The sequence below is a fragment of the Oncorhynchus keta genome, chromosome 34, assembly GCF_023373465.1.
Source record: "Oncorhynchus keta strain PuntledgeMale-10-30-2019 chromosome 34, Oket_V2, whole genome shotgun sequence".
Lineage (NCBI taxonomy): Eukaryota > Metazoa > Chordata > Actinopteri > Salmoniformes > Salmonidae > Oncorhynchus > Oncorhynchus keta.
In genome coordinates, this window is record NC_068454.1 from 48,229,123 (window position 1) to 48,246,229 (window position 17,107).

General features: G+C 42.1%; 1 protein-coding gene across 23 annotated transcripts in view; it reads left to right on the plus strand.

The window, feature by feature from the left end:
- The window catches only part of LOC118367218 (E3 ubiquitin-protein ligase MYCBP2-like), a 307,475-nt gene that overhangs the window by 242,499 nt on the left and 47,869 nt on the right, over nucleotides 1-17,107 (plus strand). For 18 of the 23 annotated variants that reach the window (XM_035750395.2, XM_035750391.2, XM_035750392.2 and 15 more), the window contains 7 exons: nucleotides 5,815-5,971; nucleotides 6,569-6,826; nucleotides 6,955-7,020; nucleotides 7,639-7,878; nucleotides 7,982-8,071; nucleotides 8,198-8,278; nucleotides 8,463-8,729. In XM_035750395.2, the coding sequence (XP_035606288.1) occupies nucleotides 5,815-5,971; nucleotides 6,569-6,826; nucleotides 6,955-7,020; nucleotides 7,639-7,878; nucleotides 7,982-8,071; nucleotides 8,198-8,278; nucleotides 8,463-8,729 (1,159 nt within the window). The remainder of the gene's footprint in view (nucleotides 1-5,814; nucleotides 5,972-6,568; nucleotides 6,827-6,954; nucleotides 7,021-7,638; nucleotides 7,879-7,981; nucleotides 8,072-8,197; nucleotides 8,279-8,462; nucleotides 8,730-17,107) is intronic. The other 5 variants (XM_035750396.2, XM_035750397.2, XM_035750413.2 and 2 more) reach the window with 1 other exon arrangement.

The window sequence follows — 17,107 nt, forward strand, 5'->3', positions numbered from 1 at the left end:
CATTCAAATAAAATAATTTACCTTTGAAGAACTTTGGATGTTTTCAATGAGGAGACTCTCAGTTAGATAGCAAATGTTCAGATTTTTGTGTAGGAGAAATCGCTCCGTTTTGTTCATCACGTTTGGCTAAGAAAAAAAACGAAAATTCAGTCATTACAACGCCAAACTTTTTTCCAAATTAACTCCATAATATCGACAGAAACATGGCAAACGTTGTTTAGAATCAACCCTCAAGGTGTTTTTCACATATCTATTCGATGATAAATCATTCGTGGCAGTTTGGTTTCTCCTCTGAACGAAAGGGAAAAATGCATGTAGCTGGAGGTTACGCAATAATTTCGACGGAGGACACCAAGCGGGCACCTGGTAAATGTAGTCTCTTATTGTCAATCTTCCAATTATATAACCTACAAATACATCACAATGCTGCAGACACCTTGGGGAAACGACAGAAAGTGTAGGCTCATTGCTGGCGCATTCACAGCCATATAAGGAGACATTGGAACACAGCGCATTCAAAATCTGGGGCACTTCCTGTATGAAATTTCATCTTGGTTTCGCCTGTAGCATTAGTTCTGTGGCACTCACAGACAATATCTTTGCAGTTTTGGAAACGTCAGAGTGTTTTCTTTCCAAAGCTGTCAATTATATTCATAGTTGAGCATCTTTTCGTGACAAAATATCTTGTTTAAAACAGGAACGTTTTTTTATCCAAAAATTAAGAGCGCCCCCTATATCAAAAAGAAGTTAAACGTTGCAAGCTTACACCGCAGGACTTAGAGGTACCCAGCGTTACGACTTCATTGCGCCAGAGCACCACAAGGGGGTTAGAGCGCTCATTACACATTTGAGTCCCAATGTTTTTATATGACCAATCATATCAAGTGGTTCCAGTCAAGTCCCAGTCAAAAATGAGGATACACCAACTCATCCCAGTATTTTTCTTTATTTTTACTATTTTCTACATTGTAGTTTAATAGTGAAGACATCACAACTATGAAATAACACCGGTCTTCCACGTGCCCTGCGGTCTGTAGTACAGACATGGTCTGCTCTCCCTTATGTAAGGAATTAGGCACTTTCCCATGTTTACTACAGTATGTATTGTAGACTGCACAGTAGCCTAATAAACAAGTAAACACATTTCGTTAATACAATAATGATAAAAAATTGTCTTAATTAATTAAGCCACATTTATCTGAATCAATCCCATATACTATGTTATTACAGAAAAGGTTTTCATTTCTCTGGTAATGCCAATACGGAACACTATCAAATGCTTCTCAAAGATGTCCTCTGGTGGTCAAACTAGCAATAACTTGCAGTACCAGAAAAAATGTCTGACAATTAAATGACGTGCCACAGAATGCTGCAGCAGCACTCAAGGTGTCCCACAACTTTTAACGGAGGAACCACTGCATGTGCTCCAATTTGTGTCTCTGTATGGAGTAAAGGTGGTCTAGTGTTTCTTTTCCTCTGCTTGCCCATTTAACATGCTGGTAGAAATGAGGTAAAAACAGATTTAAGTTTCCCTGCTTTAAAGTCCCCGGCCACTAGGAGCGAGCACTGTCTCTGGATGACCATTTTCTTGTTTGTTTATGGCCTTAAACAGCTCGTTGAGTGCGGTCTTAGTGCCAACATCGATTCGTGGTGGTAAATAGACTGCTATGAAAAATATAGATGACAACTCCCTTGGTTAATAGTGTGGTTAACACCTTATCATGAAATAATCTACCTCAGGCGAGCACAACCTAGATACTTCCTTAATATTAGATTTCGTACACCAGCTGTCTTTCTTGCTAATAGACCGAACACCCAGCCAGCTATATGCTATCCATGTCGTCGTTCAGCCACAACTCGGTGAAATATAATATATTACAGTTTTTAATGTCCCTTTGGTAGGATAGTCTTGATTGGAGCTCATCCATTTTGTAATCCAATGATTGCACGTGGCTATTAGGACTGATGGTAGAGGTGGGTTACTCACTCGCCGTCGGATCCTTACAAGGCACCCTGACCTACGTCCCCGATATCTCTGTCTCTTCTTCATGTGAATGACGGGGAACTGGGCCTTGTGGGGTGTCTGAAGTAAATCCTTTGCATCCGACTCGTTAACAACCTCTTAGCGTCCCCTGAGACGTCTGCGTCCCACCCAGCCATCTGGAAATGCAAATGCGCTACGCAAAATGCTAATAGCACTCGTTAAAACTCAAATGTTCATTAAAACACACATGCAGGGTACTGAATTAAAGCTACACTCGTTGTGAATCTAGCCAACAAGTCAGATGTTTAAAATGCTTTTCGGCGAAAGCATGAGAAGCTATTATCTGATAGCATGCAACCCCCCCAAAATACCTGAAGGGGACCGAAACAAAATAATTAGCGTAGCCGGCGCTACACAAAACGCAGAAATAAAATGTAAAACATTCATTACCTTTGACGAGCTTCTTGGTTGGCACTCCTATATGTCCCATAAACATCAATATTGGGTCTTTTTTTTCGATTAAATCGGTCCATATATACCCAAAATATCCATCTATGAAAACTGTGATCCAGAAAAAAACAGTTTCAAAACGCAACGTCATTTTTTTTAATTAAAAAAGTTGCCTATAAACTTTCACAAAACACTTCAAAATGCTTTTGTAATCCAACTTTAAGTATTAGTAAACGTTAATAATCTATCAAATTGATCAAGGGACGATGTGTATTCAATTGCTCCACATCTTCAAATCATGGTCGGAAATCTCTCTTCCAAAACATCCTGTCGGAGACCGGATGGAATGGGGTCTCTCTTCTTCGTTTGACCAAGGAACAACCTCCAGGCAATTGCCAAGACTGGTGACATCGTGTGGAAGCTGTAGGACTTGCAATCTCGGCGTCATCTAATTTGCTGTGCCATAGACAATACATGCAAGTGGCGCATTGATATTTTTTCCACTTTTTGGTGATCAGTTTTCTTTGGGCTTTTCGACAAAACACACGTTCTGTTATAGTCACAGCCGTGATTTAACCAGTTTTAGAAACATTAGTGTTTTCTATCCACACATACTAATCATATGCATATACTATATTCCTGGCATGAGTAGCAGGACGCTGAAATGTTGTGCGATTTTTAACAGAATGTTTGAAAAAGTAAGCCCTATGCTTAAGAGGTTTTAAATTTTTAAAAAATTATTCCAGAACGAGGTGAGTAATCGCTGTCCTGATATCCAGAAGCTCTTTTCGGTCGTAAAGAGACAGAGGCAGAAACATTGTGTACAAAATAAATGACAAATAACAGGGAAAAACACACACGGCAGCACAATTGGTTAGGAGCCCGTAAAACAGCAGCCATCTCCTCCTCCGGCACCATCAATTCAAAGATGAATTCCACAAGATCTTTCTGCAGGACAATAACCTAAAACATAAGGCCAAAATTGTTATTTATTTTTGTTTAACCTTTATTTAACATATCTACACTGGAGTTGCTTACCAATAAGACGGTGTATGTTCTTGACTGACCGAGTTACAGTTTTAACTTAAATCTACTTGGATATCTATGGCAAGACCTGAAAATGGTTGTCTAGCAATGGTCAACTACCAATTTGAAGGAATTTTGAAAATAATAATTGGCAAATATTGCACTATCCAATTGTGGAATGCTCTTAGAGACTCAGCCAGAAAGACTCACAGCTGTAATCGATGCCAAAGGTGTTTCTCAGGGGTGTAAATACTTATGTAAATGAGATTGTCTGGATTTCATTTTCAATACATTTGAAAATGCTTCTAAATACATGTTTTCACTTTGTCATTATGGGGTATTGTGTAGAGGCGTGAGAGAAAGAAAAATCCATCCAACAAAATGTGGAGTAAGTCAGTGTTTGAATACTTTCTGAAGGCACTGTATTTGTCTTTGGTTTTGGCACAATAAATTCTATTGAAAAAGTGTTTTGATGACTAGATTACTATTCTACTCCCTTCCCTGAAAATCCCACGCCCAATAATGAATTGATAGGTATGAAACCCTACCAACCCTGTGACCCACAAAACATACATTTTCTTTCTCAATATGGCAGTGTTATCAGGTAGGGCATTGAACAGTCAACTTGAACATTTTTGCATAAACATCTGGCCAGAGATTATGTTCACATGCAAACATATTATTCATGAATCATAAGAAAATTTGATCTTTTTGGGCAGCTATATATATATATATATATATATATATATATATATATATATATATATACATTTCACCCTGAATCGGCAATTAAAATAATACACTTTTGCTCTAGTAATATGGGTCATATTTGAACGGTTTGGGCTAGAGCAGGGGACTCCAACCATTTATTTCAAAAGAGCTACTTAATAAAAATAAACGGTCTTGCGAGCTATTCATATTCATTCTGCGTAATTTGTTTCTGTGTAAGCCGAATTTGATGAATAGAGACAAAGTACAGCACAGCATACATAATGTGATTGCGTTTTGGTTCTTATAACCACACACCATTCTACTGAAGCCTACCTTGAGAATCGTGCCTTCTTAAGATGAGAGGAAATTTGGGTTTTACGATGATGGAGGATCATCCTGGTGAAATGACCCCACCACTCATCATCGTACAGAACTAGTTCCCGGCTGCGCCTCACAAAAGTCTGTTTGAAATGCGCCAATTAAGATTTGAATTTTGATTACAATGTGCGCATAGGCTATTGTTGTTTAACGGAATAACCTGAAATGTTTTTTTACTGCTCAGATTTACTCAAGGGCATACAATGCAGGCATAGCCTATAGGCCTAGTGTTTTAAAAAAATATTTATTAATTTGAGTTCACAGTGCAAACCGAGCTTCCCGTAGCGGACAGTTTTTGGTACAATAAGAGTACCATTACACCCCTAGATTTAATCATATAATATTAGGCTTACTGATTATTTCTCTGTATCTTCTTGTGAGCTTCTCATTAACAGCCCACGAGCTACCTAACATGAATTGGCTGATGGAAGATAAGGCTACTCAATCCAGAGGCTGCGACACAGCAAAGCCTAATCAGACATGCCCATGTACTCTTATAATCTCCACCCTGCTTTGCTAGAAGAGGCTTGGCCACCCCTCAGAGCCTGGATGGTCACTATAGGTTTCTTCCTAGGTTCCTGCCTTTCTAGGGAGTCTTTCCTATCCACCATGCTTCTACATCTGCATTGCTTGCTGTTTTGGGTAATAGGCTAGGGTTTCTCTATAACACTTTGTGACATCTGCTGATGTAAAACGCACTTTATAAAAAAAAATGTATTTGGTTCTTACAGGCAAAGTGAAATTATACAATGAATTTACTCTCAAATTATATTTAACACCCTGAGTGCATCGGACATGAAACAACAATAAAAATGTAACAGCACAACAAAATAAATAAACCATTTTCCTTTGCAGTTCTTTTTCATTTTAACACCAGCGGTGTAACTAGCACTTTCTATTAACTGCACTGAACCAAAACAGTATGTCGCGCGGAAGTGAAGCAAAACTTTAGAGGTCAAAACCATTCAACTTGAGGCGACGGGGGTTGGGGGTGCAAAATGCAATCTTAATTCTAAAATATTTTAATACAGACTAGTTCAAAACATTAAATCAATGAAAATTACAAATGGATCATTTTCTAGTAATAGAGTGGGGTTGCAAAAAATATATATATTTGAAAGTGGTGGTGCAGCTGCTCCGTTTTCTCCATTGCTCAGGCGCCTATGGGTGCACCATTCTCCAACCAACTTAGCTACCACCGTATACTGATCAATGTGAGTGCGTGATCTCACCGTTGACCCAGAGTGTGCCCCCCTTTCTATCAGGTGTTGGAGTCTGAAGTTCAAACAGTCAGACCACCAGTTCCTGCACCAGAGCAACGTGTTCCACCACATCAACAACATCCTGTCCAAGTCGGACGATGGCGATAGCGAGGAGAGCTTCAACATCAGTGTGCAGTCTGGCTACGAGGCCATGAGCCAGGTGAGACAGAACCCAATAGGAGAGCCACACTCATAGGGCTGTTTTCCCGGACCCATATTAAGCCTAGTAGTGGACTAAGAAGTTATTCAAATAGGGTATCTCCGTTGAGAATGATTTTTAAACCAGGGCTGGATCTGGGAAACTGGCCCATGATGTTTTGTGGTGGCTAGCTTGACCTTATGAAAGCAGGTAAAGAAGAGACTAGGTGAGTCAGGTACCACAAATGCTGTCTGAGACCCAAGGTGCAGACCAACACAACAGATACCTGAGTCGTGTTCATTAGGGAATGCAAAAACAAAAAATTCCCTCCTATTTTCAGTCTGCTTTCTTCCGTTTAGTGCCTAATGAACATGACCCTGGACCTTCTTTATTGATAAAATTATAACTTTTTTGTGGGACTAGGTTTAGGAGTAACTACATTGTTTTTAAATGTGTTGTATCCACTTCTTGTGTGGCTGAAATAAAAACATTTAGGATTGCTAGCTAAATTGTAAAATCTTTTCTGTTATCCTCTATGGTTTTAAATGCATTGTATCCACTTGTGTGGCTGAAATGTTAATTTCTAAATTGTCCAATAAATCTTATTTATCTATATAGCTGGGAGGTGTTGAACATCATTTGACCTTCCAGGAGCTGTGCCTGGTGACCAGTCTGAAGGACCTGACCATCTTGGTGGACATCAAGACGTCCAGCCGACCTGCCATGATTGGCAGCCTAACGGACGGCTCCACTGAGACCTTTTGGGAGTCGGGAGATGAGGACAAAAACAAGACCAAGAGCATCACCATCAGCTGCGTCAAGGGCATCAATGCCTCCTACGTCACCGTGCACGTGGACAACTCCCGCGATATCGGGGTGAGTAGGGAGGACTGAAAGGGACGTATTTCTCCAAAATCAAATTAATCAGATGCCACAATCTAAGATGAATGGAAAACTGTATTTTCATAGAGAAGAGCGGCTTTAATATCAATCTCACTTCACAGAACAAAGTCACCTCCGTGACGTTCCTGTGTGGCAAAGCCGTGGAGGACCTCTGCAGAATCAAACAGGTTTGGCCTCTTATTTTTGTAATTTTCTAAAAATACATTTAAAAAATCCCCCAAGTTATGAACGTGAAGGAGAGCGATGCATTGAATGGGACACAGACATAGGAGCAGTTGGATTCATACCCACGGTAACACACACTGAATGTGTATTTGTATTTATTATGGAACCCCATTAGCTTCCTGGGCTCCAGCAAAATTAAGGCACTTATACAATTTTAAAAACATTACAATATATTCACAACACATTAATTAACACATATGTGCTGCAGGCCATGGCTTTACACGCCAGACCAGCCCCGCCCCAGGCATCTGATTGGGTAATGTTGTGTAAATAAGGAAAGGACTTAAATAATCACCCTAAGATGTGCCTCTGGTTAAAAGTAGGTCACTATATGTATTACACTACTAATTGGGAATATAATTGAGATACAGCCTAATAAAGCTAACCACTGTACTACAAGATATGGCAATCTTACAGCAATTAAAGCCCTTCTGTACAATGTGTATTGTAATTTACTGTACGTAAATTTAAATCTGTTTTCAAAAGAAGGAACAAAAGAAAAGCAACACAAAGTCAACACAACCTTAACTCACCAATCGCTTCTCCCCACCTCTCTCCAGATCGACCTCGACTCGCGTCACATGGGCTGGGTGACCAGCGAGGTTCCTGGGGGAGACCACCATGTGATCAAGGTGGAGCTGAAGGGGCCCGAGAACACGCTGCGGGTGCGCCAGGTCAAGGTGTTGGGATGGAAGGAGGGCGAGAGCATCAAGATTGCGGGGCAGATCTCGGCCAGCGTGGCCCAACAGAAGAACTGTGAGGCCGAGACACTCCGCGTGTTCCGCCTCATTACCTCACAGGTCGGTTCAACTGTCAATCACACTATGGGATCAAAATTTTCACTTTAGATCTACGAGAATTGGCTAGGTTAAAGTTTTACCGTTGGTGTGTGTGTGTATGTAGGTGTTTGGGAAGCTGATCTGCGGAGATGCTGAGCCCACCCCTGAACAGGAGGAGAAGAACCTGCTGTCATCACCAGAAGGAGAGGATAAGGTCAGGGGTCATGCTGTATACCAGGGGTTCCCATCCTTTTTCACCCACTATTTCACACTGTAACTTTTTTAGCAAATTAAGATGATAAATATTGTTGTTTACATGTTATTGTTTACTTGTCATCAGGCGCCTTCAGATGCAGACCTGAAGGAACACATGGTGGGCATAATTTTCAGCCGGAGCAAGTTGACCAACCTGCAGAAACAAGTCAGTAGTCTCCTACAATATAAAACTACAATACAATGTGATCTCTGGCTACAATAATCCTCAGTAGCAGGCTTTGAGGGACCGGGTTCAAGCCCCTGACTCGGCTTACCCTCTCCATGTTATCTTAACACTTTAAATTGACTTCATATCCCTCTTTCGCTTTCCTCACCCTTCCCCCTTCTAGGTGTGTGCCCACATAGTCCAGGCCATTCGCATGGAGGCGACCCGTGTGCGTGAGGAATGGGAGCATGCCATCTCCAGCAAGGAAAACGCCAACTCGCAGCCCAGCGATGACGACGCCTCCTCAGACGCCTACTGCTTCGAGTTGCTCTCCATGGTGCTGGCACTGAGCGGCTCCAACGTGGGCCGCCAATACCTGGCCCAGCAGCTAACACTGATGCAGGACCTGTTCTCGCTGCTGCACACAGCCTCGCCGCGTGTCCAGAGACAGGTGGGCAGTGTTCTTTTCGTCATCAAGAATTGTGACTAAAAACACCTATTTTTCAGTGGTAATTGACAAGAGAAAGTAGAAAAACTAGAACCCCCCAAAAAATCTCTGGCACTAAAATCTGACTACTAAGTGGACTGGACAATAGTTTTTGGAGAGATTGAGAGCATTTCAGTGATAAGCACAATTAATATTAGAAGCACAGATGTGCAGCCCAGTTCTGTTCATTAGTGGAAAGGACACCCCGCACCCGGCACCCGTCCTTCATCAGCTGGTGAGCTGCCTGGGAGCAAGCGATGAGTGTGGGCAGACAGGCTCCGTTCTGACTCCGCTTCCGATTATACACATTGTGCAGACGACTCTTGCTTCCCCATAGCTAATCAGTCACCACCAGCCTTCTAGTTATATACCCTTTGCTTGGTTATGAAACACAAGCTGCTTTATGAAATTAAAAACAATATTAGCATTAAGTTTAATAGTAAAACAATAGTCTAGCTATGTTTTACTCTCCCTTGAGTAAAGAAAGGTTTTAGATTTTGTAGTCTCACTCAACCCTCGCACTTTACCCACTGCATTTCATAGCTAGGTTCTGTAGCCCGACTAACCGAGTCTCCCTCTTTTCCTCAGAGAAAACAGCATTGCCGTTCAAAAGATATGACCCATAATACCGGTGCTAAGTTTTTTTTATTCCGATTGTTCATTGGCGGGCCACATTTTGCATTCATTAAGCATAACGCTGTCCATTCTAAATCTAGGCTACTTGCTGACCTTGTTAATAATTTGTTTAGGCTACACCTTGTTCAGTCATGTTACCTCATTAGCTAGCTATTGCTAACAACCTGGAGCGCGTTCAGCAGGATGCAGCATTTTTGAACTTTCAGATAGAAATATGTTATGGACGAGAAACATGCCTCTAAAGGCGTCAGCATGCTTCTGTTCCTGAGTAATCCAAGATGGTGTATTTTTTTATTTATATATTTGTAATAATGACAATTACAACAATACTGAATGAACACTTATTTTAACTTAATACATCAATAAAATCTATTTAGTCTCAAATAAGTAATGAAACATGTTCAATTTGGTTTAAATGATGTAAAAACAAAGTGTTAGAGAAGAATGTCAAAGTGTAACAACGCTAACGTTTAAGTTCCTTGCTCAGAACATATGAAAGCTGGTGGTTCCTTTTAACAGGATTCTTCATTATTCCCAGGTAAGAAGTTTTAGGTTGTAGTTATTATATGACTATTTCTCTATACCATTTGTATTTAATATACCTTTGACTATTGGATGTTCTAATAGGTACTTTAGTATTGCCATCCTAATCTTGGGAGTTGATAGGCTTGAAGTCATAAACAGCACAATGCTTGAAGCACAGCGAAGAGCTGCTGGCAAATGCAAGAAAGTGCTGTTTGAATGAATGCTTATGAGTGTGCTGCTGCCTCCCACCGCTCAGTCAGACTGCTCTATCAAATCATAGACTTAATTTCTAATAAACACACAGAAATACGAGCCTTAGGTCATTAATATGGTCAAATCCGGAAACAAAACGTTTATTCTTTCAGTGAAATACGGAACAGTTATGCATTTTATCTAACGGGTGGCATCCCTAAGTCTAAATATTGCTGTTACGTTGCACAACCTTCAATGTTATGTCATCATTGTGTACAATTCTAGCAAATGAATTACGGTCTTTGTTAGGAAGAAATGGTCTTCACACAGTTCGCAATGAGCCAGGCAGCCCAAACTGCTGCAGACACCCTGCCTCTGCTTACACAGAACGCAAGAGAAGTGACACTAGTTGAAGTCCCGAGTTGAAATAAATTCATGTTAGCAGGCAATATTAACTAAATATGCAGGTTTAAAAATATATACATGTGTGTTGATTTTAAGAAAGGCATTGATGTTTATGGTTAGGTACACATTGGTGCAACGACAGTGCTTTTTTCGCGAATGCACTTGTTAAATCACCCGTTTGGCGAAGTAGGCTGTGATTCAAGGATAAATTAACAGGCACCGCATCGATTATATGCAACGCAGGACAAGCTAGATAAACTAGTAATATCATCAACCATGTGTAGTTAACAAGTGTGATTATGTTAAGATTGATTGTTTTATATAAGATACGTTTAATGCTAGCTAGCACCTTACGTGACTCCTTGCTGCACTCGCATAACAGGTATTCAGCCTGCCACGCTGTCTCCTTGTGGAGTGCAATGTAATCGGTGTCCAAAAATGCAGATTACAGATTGTTATGAAAACTTGAAATCGGCCCTAATTAATCAGCCATTCCGATTAATCGGTCGACCTCTACTCTAGAGACAATACCTCTCTCATCGTCACTCAATGCCTAGGTTTACCTCCACTGTATTCACCTACCATACCCGTGGCTGTATATCATGCCTTGAATCTATTCTTCCGTGCCCAGAAACCTGCTCCTTTTACTCTCTGTTCCAAACGCACTTGTCGACCAGTCCTTTTTGTCTTTAGCCGTACCTTTATCCTACTCCTCCTCTGTTCCTCTGGTGATGTAGAGGTTAATCCAGGCCCTGCAGTGCCTAGCTCCACTCCCATTCTCCAGGCGCTCTCAGTTGTTGACTTCTGTAACCGTAAAAGCCTTGGTTTCATGCATGTTAAAACTTCTTGTGACTCAAACCCGGATCCCGGGAGCGTAATCATCGCCTGACACGAATTAGCATAACGCAACGGACATAAATCTTCCTAGAAAATCTTCCTATTCATGAAAATCACAAGTGAAATATATTGGAACACAGATTAGCCTTTTGTTAATCACCCTGTCATCTCAGATTTTCAAAATATGCTTTACAGCCAATGCTAGACAAGCATTTGTGTAAGTTTATCATAGCCTAGCATAGCATTATGCCTTGCTAGCAGCAGGCAACCTTGTCACGGAAATCAGAAAATCAATCAAATTAAATTGTTTACCTTTGATGAACTTCGGATGTTTTCACTCAAGAGACTCCCAGGTAGATAGCCAAAGTTTATTTTTTCCCAAAAGATTAGTTTTGTAGTCGAAACAGCTCCGTTTGTTCTTCACGTTTGGCTGAGAAATCGGCCGGAAATTGCGGTCACCACAACGCCGAAAAAATATTCAAAATTAGCTCCATAATATCGACATAATATCGCCCCTACCATCCAACTCTCCTTCCGTGGCCTCCAACTGCTCTTAAATGCAAGCTAAACTAAATGCATGCTCTTCAACCGATCGCTGCCCGCACCTCCCCGCCCGTCCAGCATCACTACTCTGGACGGTTCTGACTTAGAATATGTGGACAACTTCAAATACCTAGGTGTGTATAGTTAGGTTGTAAACTCTCCTTCTAGACTCACATTAAGCATCTCCAATCCAAAATTAAATCCAGAATCGGCTTCCTATTTCGCAACAATGCATCAAAGCACTCATGCTGCCAAACTTACCCTCGTAAAAACTGACTATCCTACCGATCCTTTCTGTCATTTACAGAATATTCTCCAACACTCTACTCAGCAAATTGGATGCAGTCTATCACAGTGCCATCCATTTTGTCACCAAAGTCCCATATACTACCCACCACTGCAACCTGTGTGCTCTCGTTGGCTGGCCCTCGCTTCATATTTGTCGCTAAACCCACTGGCTCCAGGTCATCTATAAGTCTTTGCTAGGTAAAGCCCCGCCTTATCTCAGCTCACTGGTCACCCCTATATTTCACTGGTCACCCCTAAAGCCAATTCTTCCTTTGGCTGCCTTTTCTTCCAGTTCTCTGCTGCAAATTGAAAAAATCACTGAAGCTGGAGACCCATATCTCCCTCACTAACTTTAAGCACCAGCTGTCAGAGCAGCTCACAGATCACTGCATCTGTCATAGCCCATCTGTAAATAGCCCATCCAGCTACCTCACCCCCATACTATTTTTTTTTTGTTTTCCTTTGCACCCCAGTATCTTTACTTGCACATTAATCTTCTGCACATCTATCACTCCAGTGTTTAATTGCTAAATTGTAATTATTTCGCCACTATGGCCTATTTATTGCCTTACCTCCCTTATCTTACCTCATTTGCACACACTGTATATAGACTTTTTCTATTGTGTTATTGACAGTATGTTTGTTTATTCAATGTGTAACTCTGTGTTGTTGTTTGTGTCGCACTGTTTTGCTTTATCTTGGCCAGGTCGCAGTTGTAAATGAGAACTTGTTCTCAACTGGCCTACCCGGTGAAATAAAGACTTTCACTTGACAAACTAGAAAAAACATTAAGTGATGTTGGTCCACATTGAGACTTCCTCAATATAGTCAGAATTTATCTAAGATAACTCAAGAAATCTAACATGAATTTAGTTATTTTTGCCGAGGAGGTCTTAGTCCAGGAATTTTACATCTAACTGAGATGTTTGGTGCATTATTTGTCAATGAAATAACGTGCTTGAAAATGAGTCGTCTCTCGTTGAATGACAAACACTTCATTGAAGAATCCCTACTGTTGACCAATCAACAAGGTGCGTAGACTTCGTTGACCAAGGTGCGTAGACTTCAGCTACTGGCTTTGGGTTGCCTTGAGAAAAAAATGTTGCGTGCACGAACAGCCGAAAAAACCCTTGCGAAAGACCAAAGCGAACAAAAATATACCAAAATGTCATAATACAGTGCATTCAGAAAGTATTTAGACCCCTTGACTTTATCTACATTTTGTTACATTTACAGCCTTATTCTAAAATGTATTAAATAGATCGAGGAAAATATCTACACACAATACCCCAAATCTTCAGAGACTTGTCCCTTAGCCACTCATGCAATGTCTTGGCTGTGTGCATAGGGTCCCTGTTCTGTCCTCTGGAGTGCTCTGGAGCAGGTTTTCATTAAGGATCTCTCTGTACTTTGCTCCGTAAATCTTATCCCTCGATCCTAACTAGTCTCCCAGTCCCTGAAAAACATACCTACAGCATGATGCTGCAACCATGCTTCACCGTAGGGATGGTGCCAGGTTTCCTCCGGACGCGACGCTTGACATTCAGGCCAAATATTTCAATCTTGGTTTCATCAGACCAGAGAATCTTGTTTCTAATGGTCAGAGTCCTTTAGGTGCCTTTTGGCAAACTCCAAGCGGGCAGTCTTGTGCCTTTTACTGAGAAGTGGCAATTACTCACCACGAACTGGAAGAAGCTTTTTCCTTTAATGAGTCCGACGTGAAGGATATACTGCTTTCCCGGGAACAGGTCCAAATCCCCGTAATTTGCGTGAAGAGAAGACTGAGAAAAAGGGGGTGTGGTTCGGGCTGCCTTCTAAGAATTTGAAGGCAAGCGAGTAAAACCCCATTGCCATCCCGTCCTATTGGTCAACGTGCAGTCATTGGAAAATAAAATCGATGACCTATGAGCAAGATTAAACTACCAACAGGACATTAAAAACTGTAATATCTTATGTTTCACCGAGTCGTGGCTGAATAACATACAGCTGGCAGTTTATATGCTCTATCGGCAGGATAGAACAGCAGACTCTGGTAAGACATGTGTGGCACTCTATGTATATTTGTAAACAACAGCTGGTGCACGATATCTAAGGAAGTCGAAAGGTTTTGCTCGCCTGAGATAGTGTGGTCTTATCATGAGATACTATCTGCCTGAGAGTTTTAAGCTGTATTTTACCGTAGCTGTCTACATTCCGGCACAGACCGATGCTGGCAGTCCACACTCAATGAGCTGTATACCACCATAAGAAAACAAGAAAATGCTCATCCAGACACGGCACTCCTAGTGGCTGGGGACTTTAATGCAAGGAAACTTATATCAGTTTTACCAAATTTCTACCAGCATGTTAATAAATGTGCAACCAGAGGGGAAAAAAACTTTAGACCACCTATACTCCACACAGAGAGATGTGTACAGAGCTCTCCCTCGCCCTCCATTTGGCAAATCTGACCATAATTCTATCCTCCTGATTACATTCAAAAATTTAAGCAGGAAGCACCAGTGACTCAGTCAATTAAAAAAGTGGTCAGTTAAAACAGATGCTAAGCTGCTTTGCTAGCACAGACTGGAATATGTTCTGGAATTCTTGTCCCTGAACAAAGGGAGGGTCAAAATCAAGGTCTGGTGTGGCCACCAGCCGCATTAAGCTCATTAAGCTCAGTCCGATGATGCTGTGACACACTGCCCCAGACCATAACAGACCCTCCACTTCCAAATCGTTCCCGCTCCAAAGTGCAAGCCTCGGTGTAACGCTCATTCCTTCAACGATTAATCCGAATCCAACCAACACCCCTGGTGAAACAATACTGCAACTCGTCAGTGAAGAGCACTTTTTGCCAGTCCTGTCTGGTCCAGCGACGGTGGGTTTGTGCCCATAGGCAACGTTGTTGCCGGTGATGTCTGGTGAGGACCTGCCTTACAACATGACTACAAGCCCTCAGTCCTTTCTCTCTCAGCCTATTGCGAACAGTCTGAGCACTGATGGAGGGATTGTGCATTCCTGGTGTAATTCGAGCAGCTGTTGTTGCCATCCAGTACCTGTCCCACAGGTGTGATGTTCGGATGTACCGATCCTTTGCAGGTGTTACACTTGGTCTGCCACTGCGAGGACGATCAGCTGTCCGTCTTGTCTCCCTGTAGCGCTGTCTTAGGCGTCTCACAGTACAGACATTGCAATTTATTTCTCTGGCCACATCTGCAGTCCTCATGCCTACTTGCAGCATGCCCAAGGCACGTTCACACAGATGAGCAGGGACCCTGGGCATATTTCTTTTGGTGTTTTTCAGAGTCAGTAGAAACTACCTCTCTAGTGTCCTAAGTTTTCATAACTGTGACCTTAATTGCCTACCGTCTGTAAGCTGTTAGTGTCTTAACGACCGTTCCACAGGTGTATTTTCATTAATTGTTTATGGTTCATTGAACATCCATGGGAAACAGTGTTTAAACCCTTTACCATGAAGATCTGTGAAATTATTTGGATTTTTACGAATTATCTTTGCAAGACAGGGTCCTGAGTTTAGTAGTCAGACCTAACTTGATGGATTATGTCAGAGATGGCGATCTGAAACGAGCTCATATAGGCCTAGTTCAATTGTTTCATATTCCAAATACAGTTGGCTAGACTTTCACATTACATCCAGTGGTTGAATTAATCCAATTTTATTTGTCACATACACATGGTTAGCAGATGTTAATGCGAGTGTAGCGAAATGCTTGTGCTTCTAGTTCCGACAATGCATTAATAACCAATGAGTAATCTAGCTAACAATTCCAAAACTACTACCTTATACACATAGGTGTAAAGGATAAAGAATATGTACATAAAGATATATGAATGAGTGATGGTACAGAGCAGCATAGGCAAGATGCAGTAGATGGTATCCAGTACAGTATATACATATGAGATGAGTATGTAAACAAAGTGGCATAGTTTAAAGTGGCTAGTGATATATTTTTACATCAATTCCCATCAATTCCCATTATTAAAGTGGCTGGAGTTGAGTCAGTGTGTTGGCAGCAGCCACTCAATGTTAGTGGTGGCTGTTTAACAGTCTGATGGCCTTGGGATAGAAGCTGTTTTTCAGTCTCTCGGTCCCAGCTTTGATGCACCTGTACTGACCTCGCCTTCGGGACGATAGCGGGGTGAACAGGCAGTGGCTCGGGTGGTTGTCGTCCTTGATGATCTTTATGGCCTTGCTGTGACATCGGGTGGTGTAGGTGTCCTGGAGGGTAGGTAGTCTGCCCCCGGTGATGCGTTGTGCAGACCTCACTACCCTCTGGAGAGCCTTACGGTTGTGGGCGGAGTGGTTGCCGTACCAGGCGGTGATACAGCCCGACAGGATGCTCGTGAGTACTTTTGGTGACAAGCCGAATTTCTTCAGCCTCCTGAGGTTGAGGTCTTCATGATGCTGTCTGTGTGGGTGGACCAATTCAGTTTGTCTGTGATGTGTACGCCGAGGAACTTAAAACTTACTACCCTCTCCACTACTGTTCCAAAGATGTGGATAGGGGGGTGTTCCCTCTGCTGTTTCCTGAAGTCCACAATCATCTCCTTAGTTTTGTTGACGTTGAGTGTGAGGTTATTTTCCTGACACCACACTCCGAGGGCCCTCACCTCCTCCCTGTTAGCCATCTCGTCGTTGTTGGTAATCAAGCCTACCACTGTTGTGTCGTTCGCAAACTTGATGGAGTTGGAGGCGTGCGTGGCCACCCAGTCGTGGGTGAACAGGGAGTACAGGAGAGGGCTCAGAACGCACCGTTGTGGGGCCCCAGTGTTGAGGATCAGCGGGTTGGAGATGTTGTTACCTACTTTCACTACCTGGGGGCGGCCCGTCAGGAAGTCCAGTACCCAGTTGCACAGGGCGGGGTCGAGACCCAGGGTCTCGAGCTTGATGACGAGTTTGGAGGGTACTATGG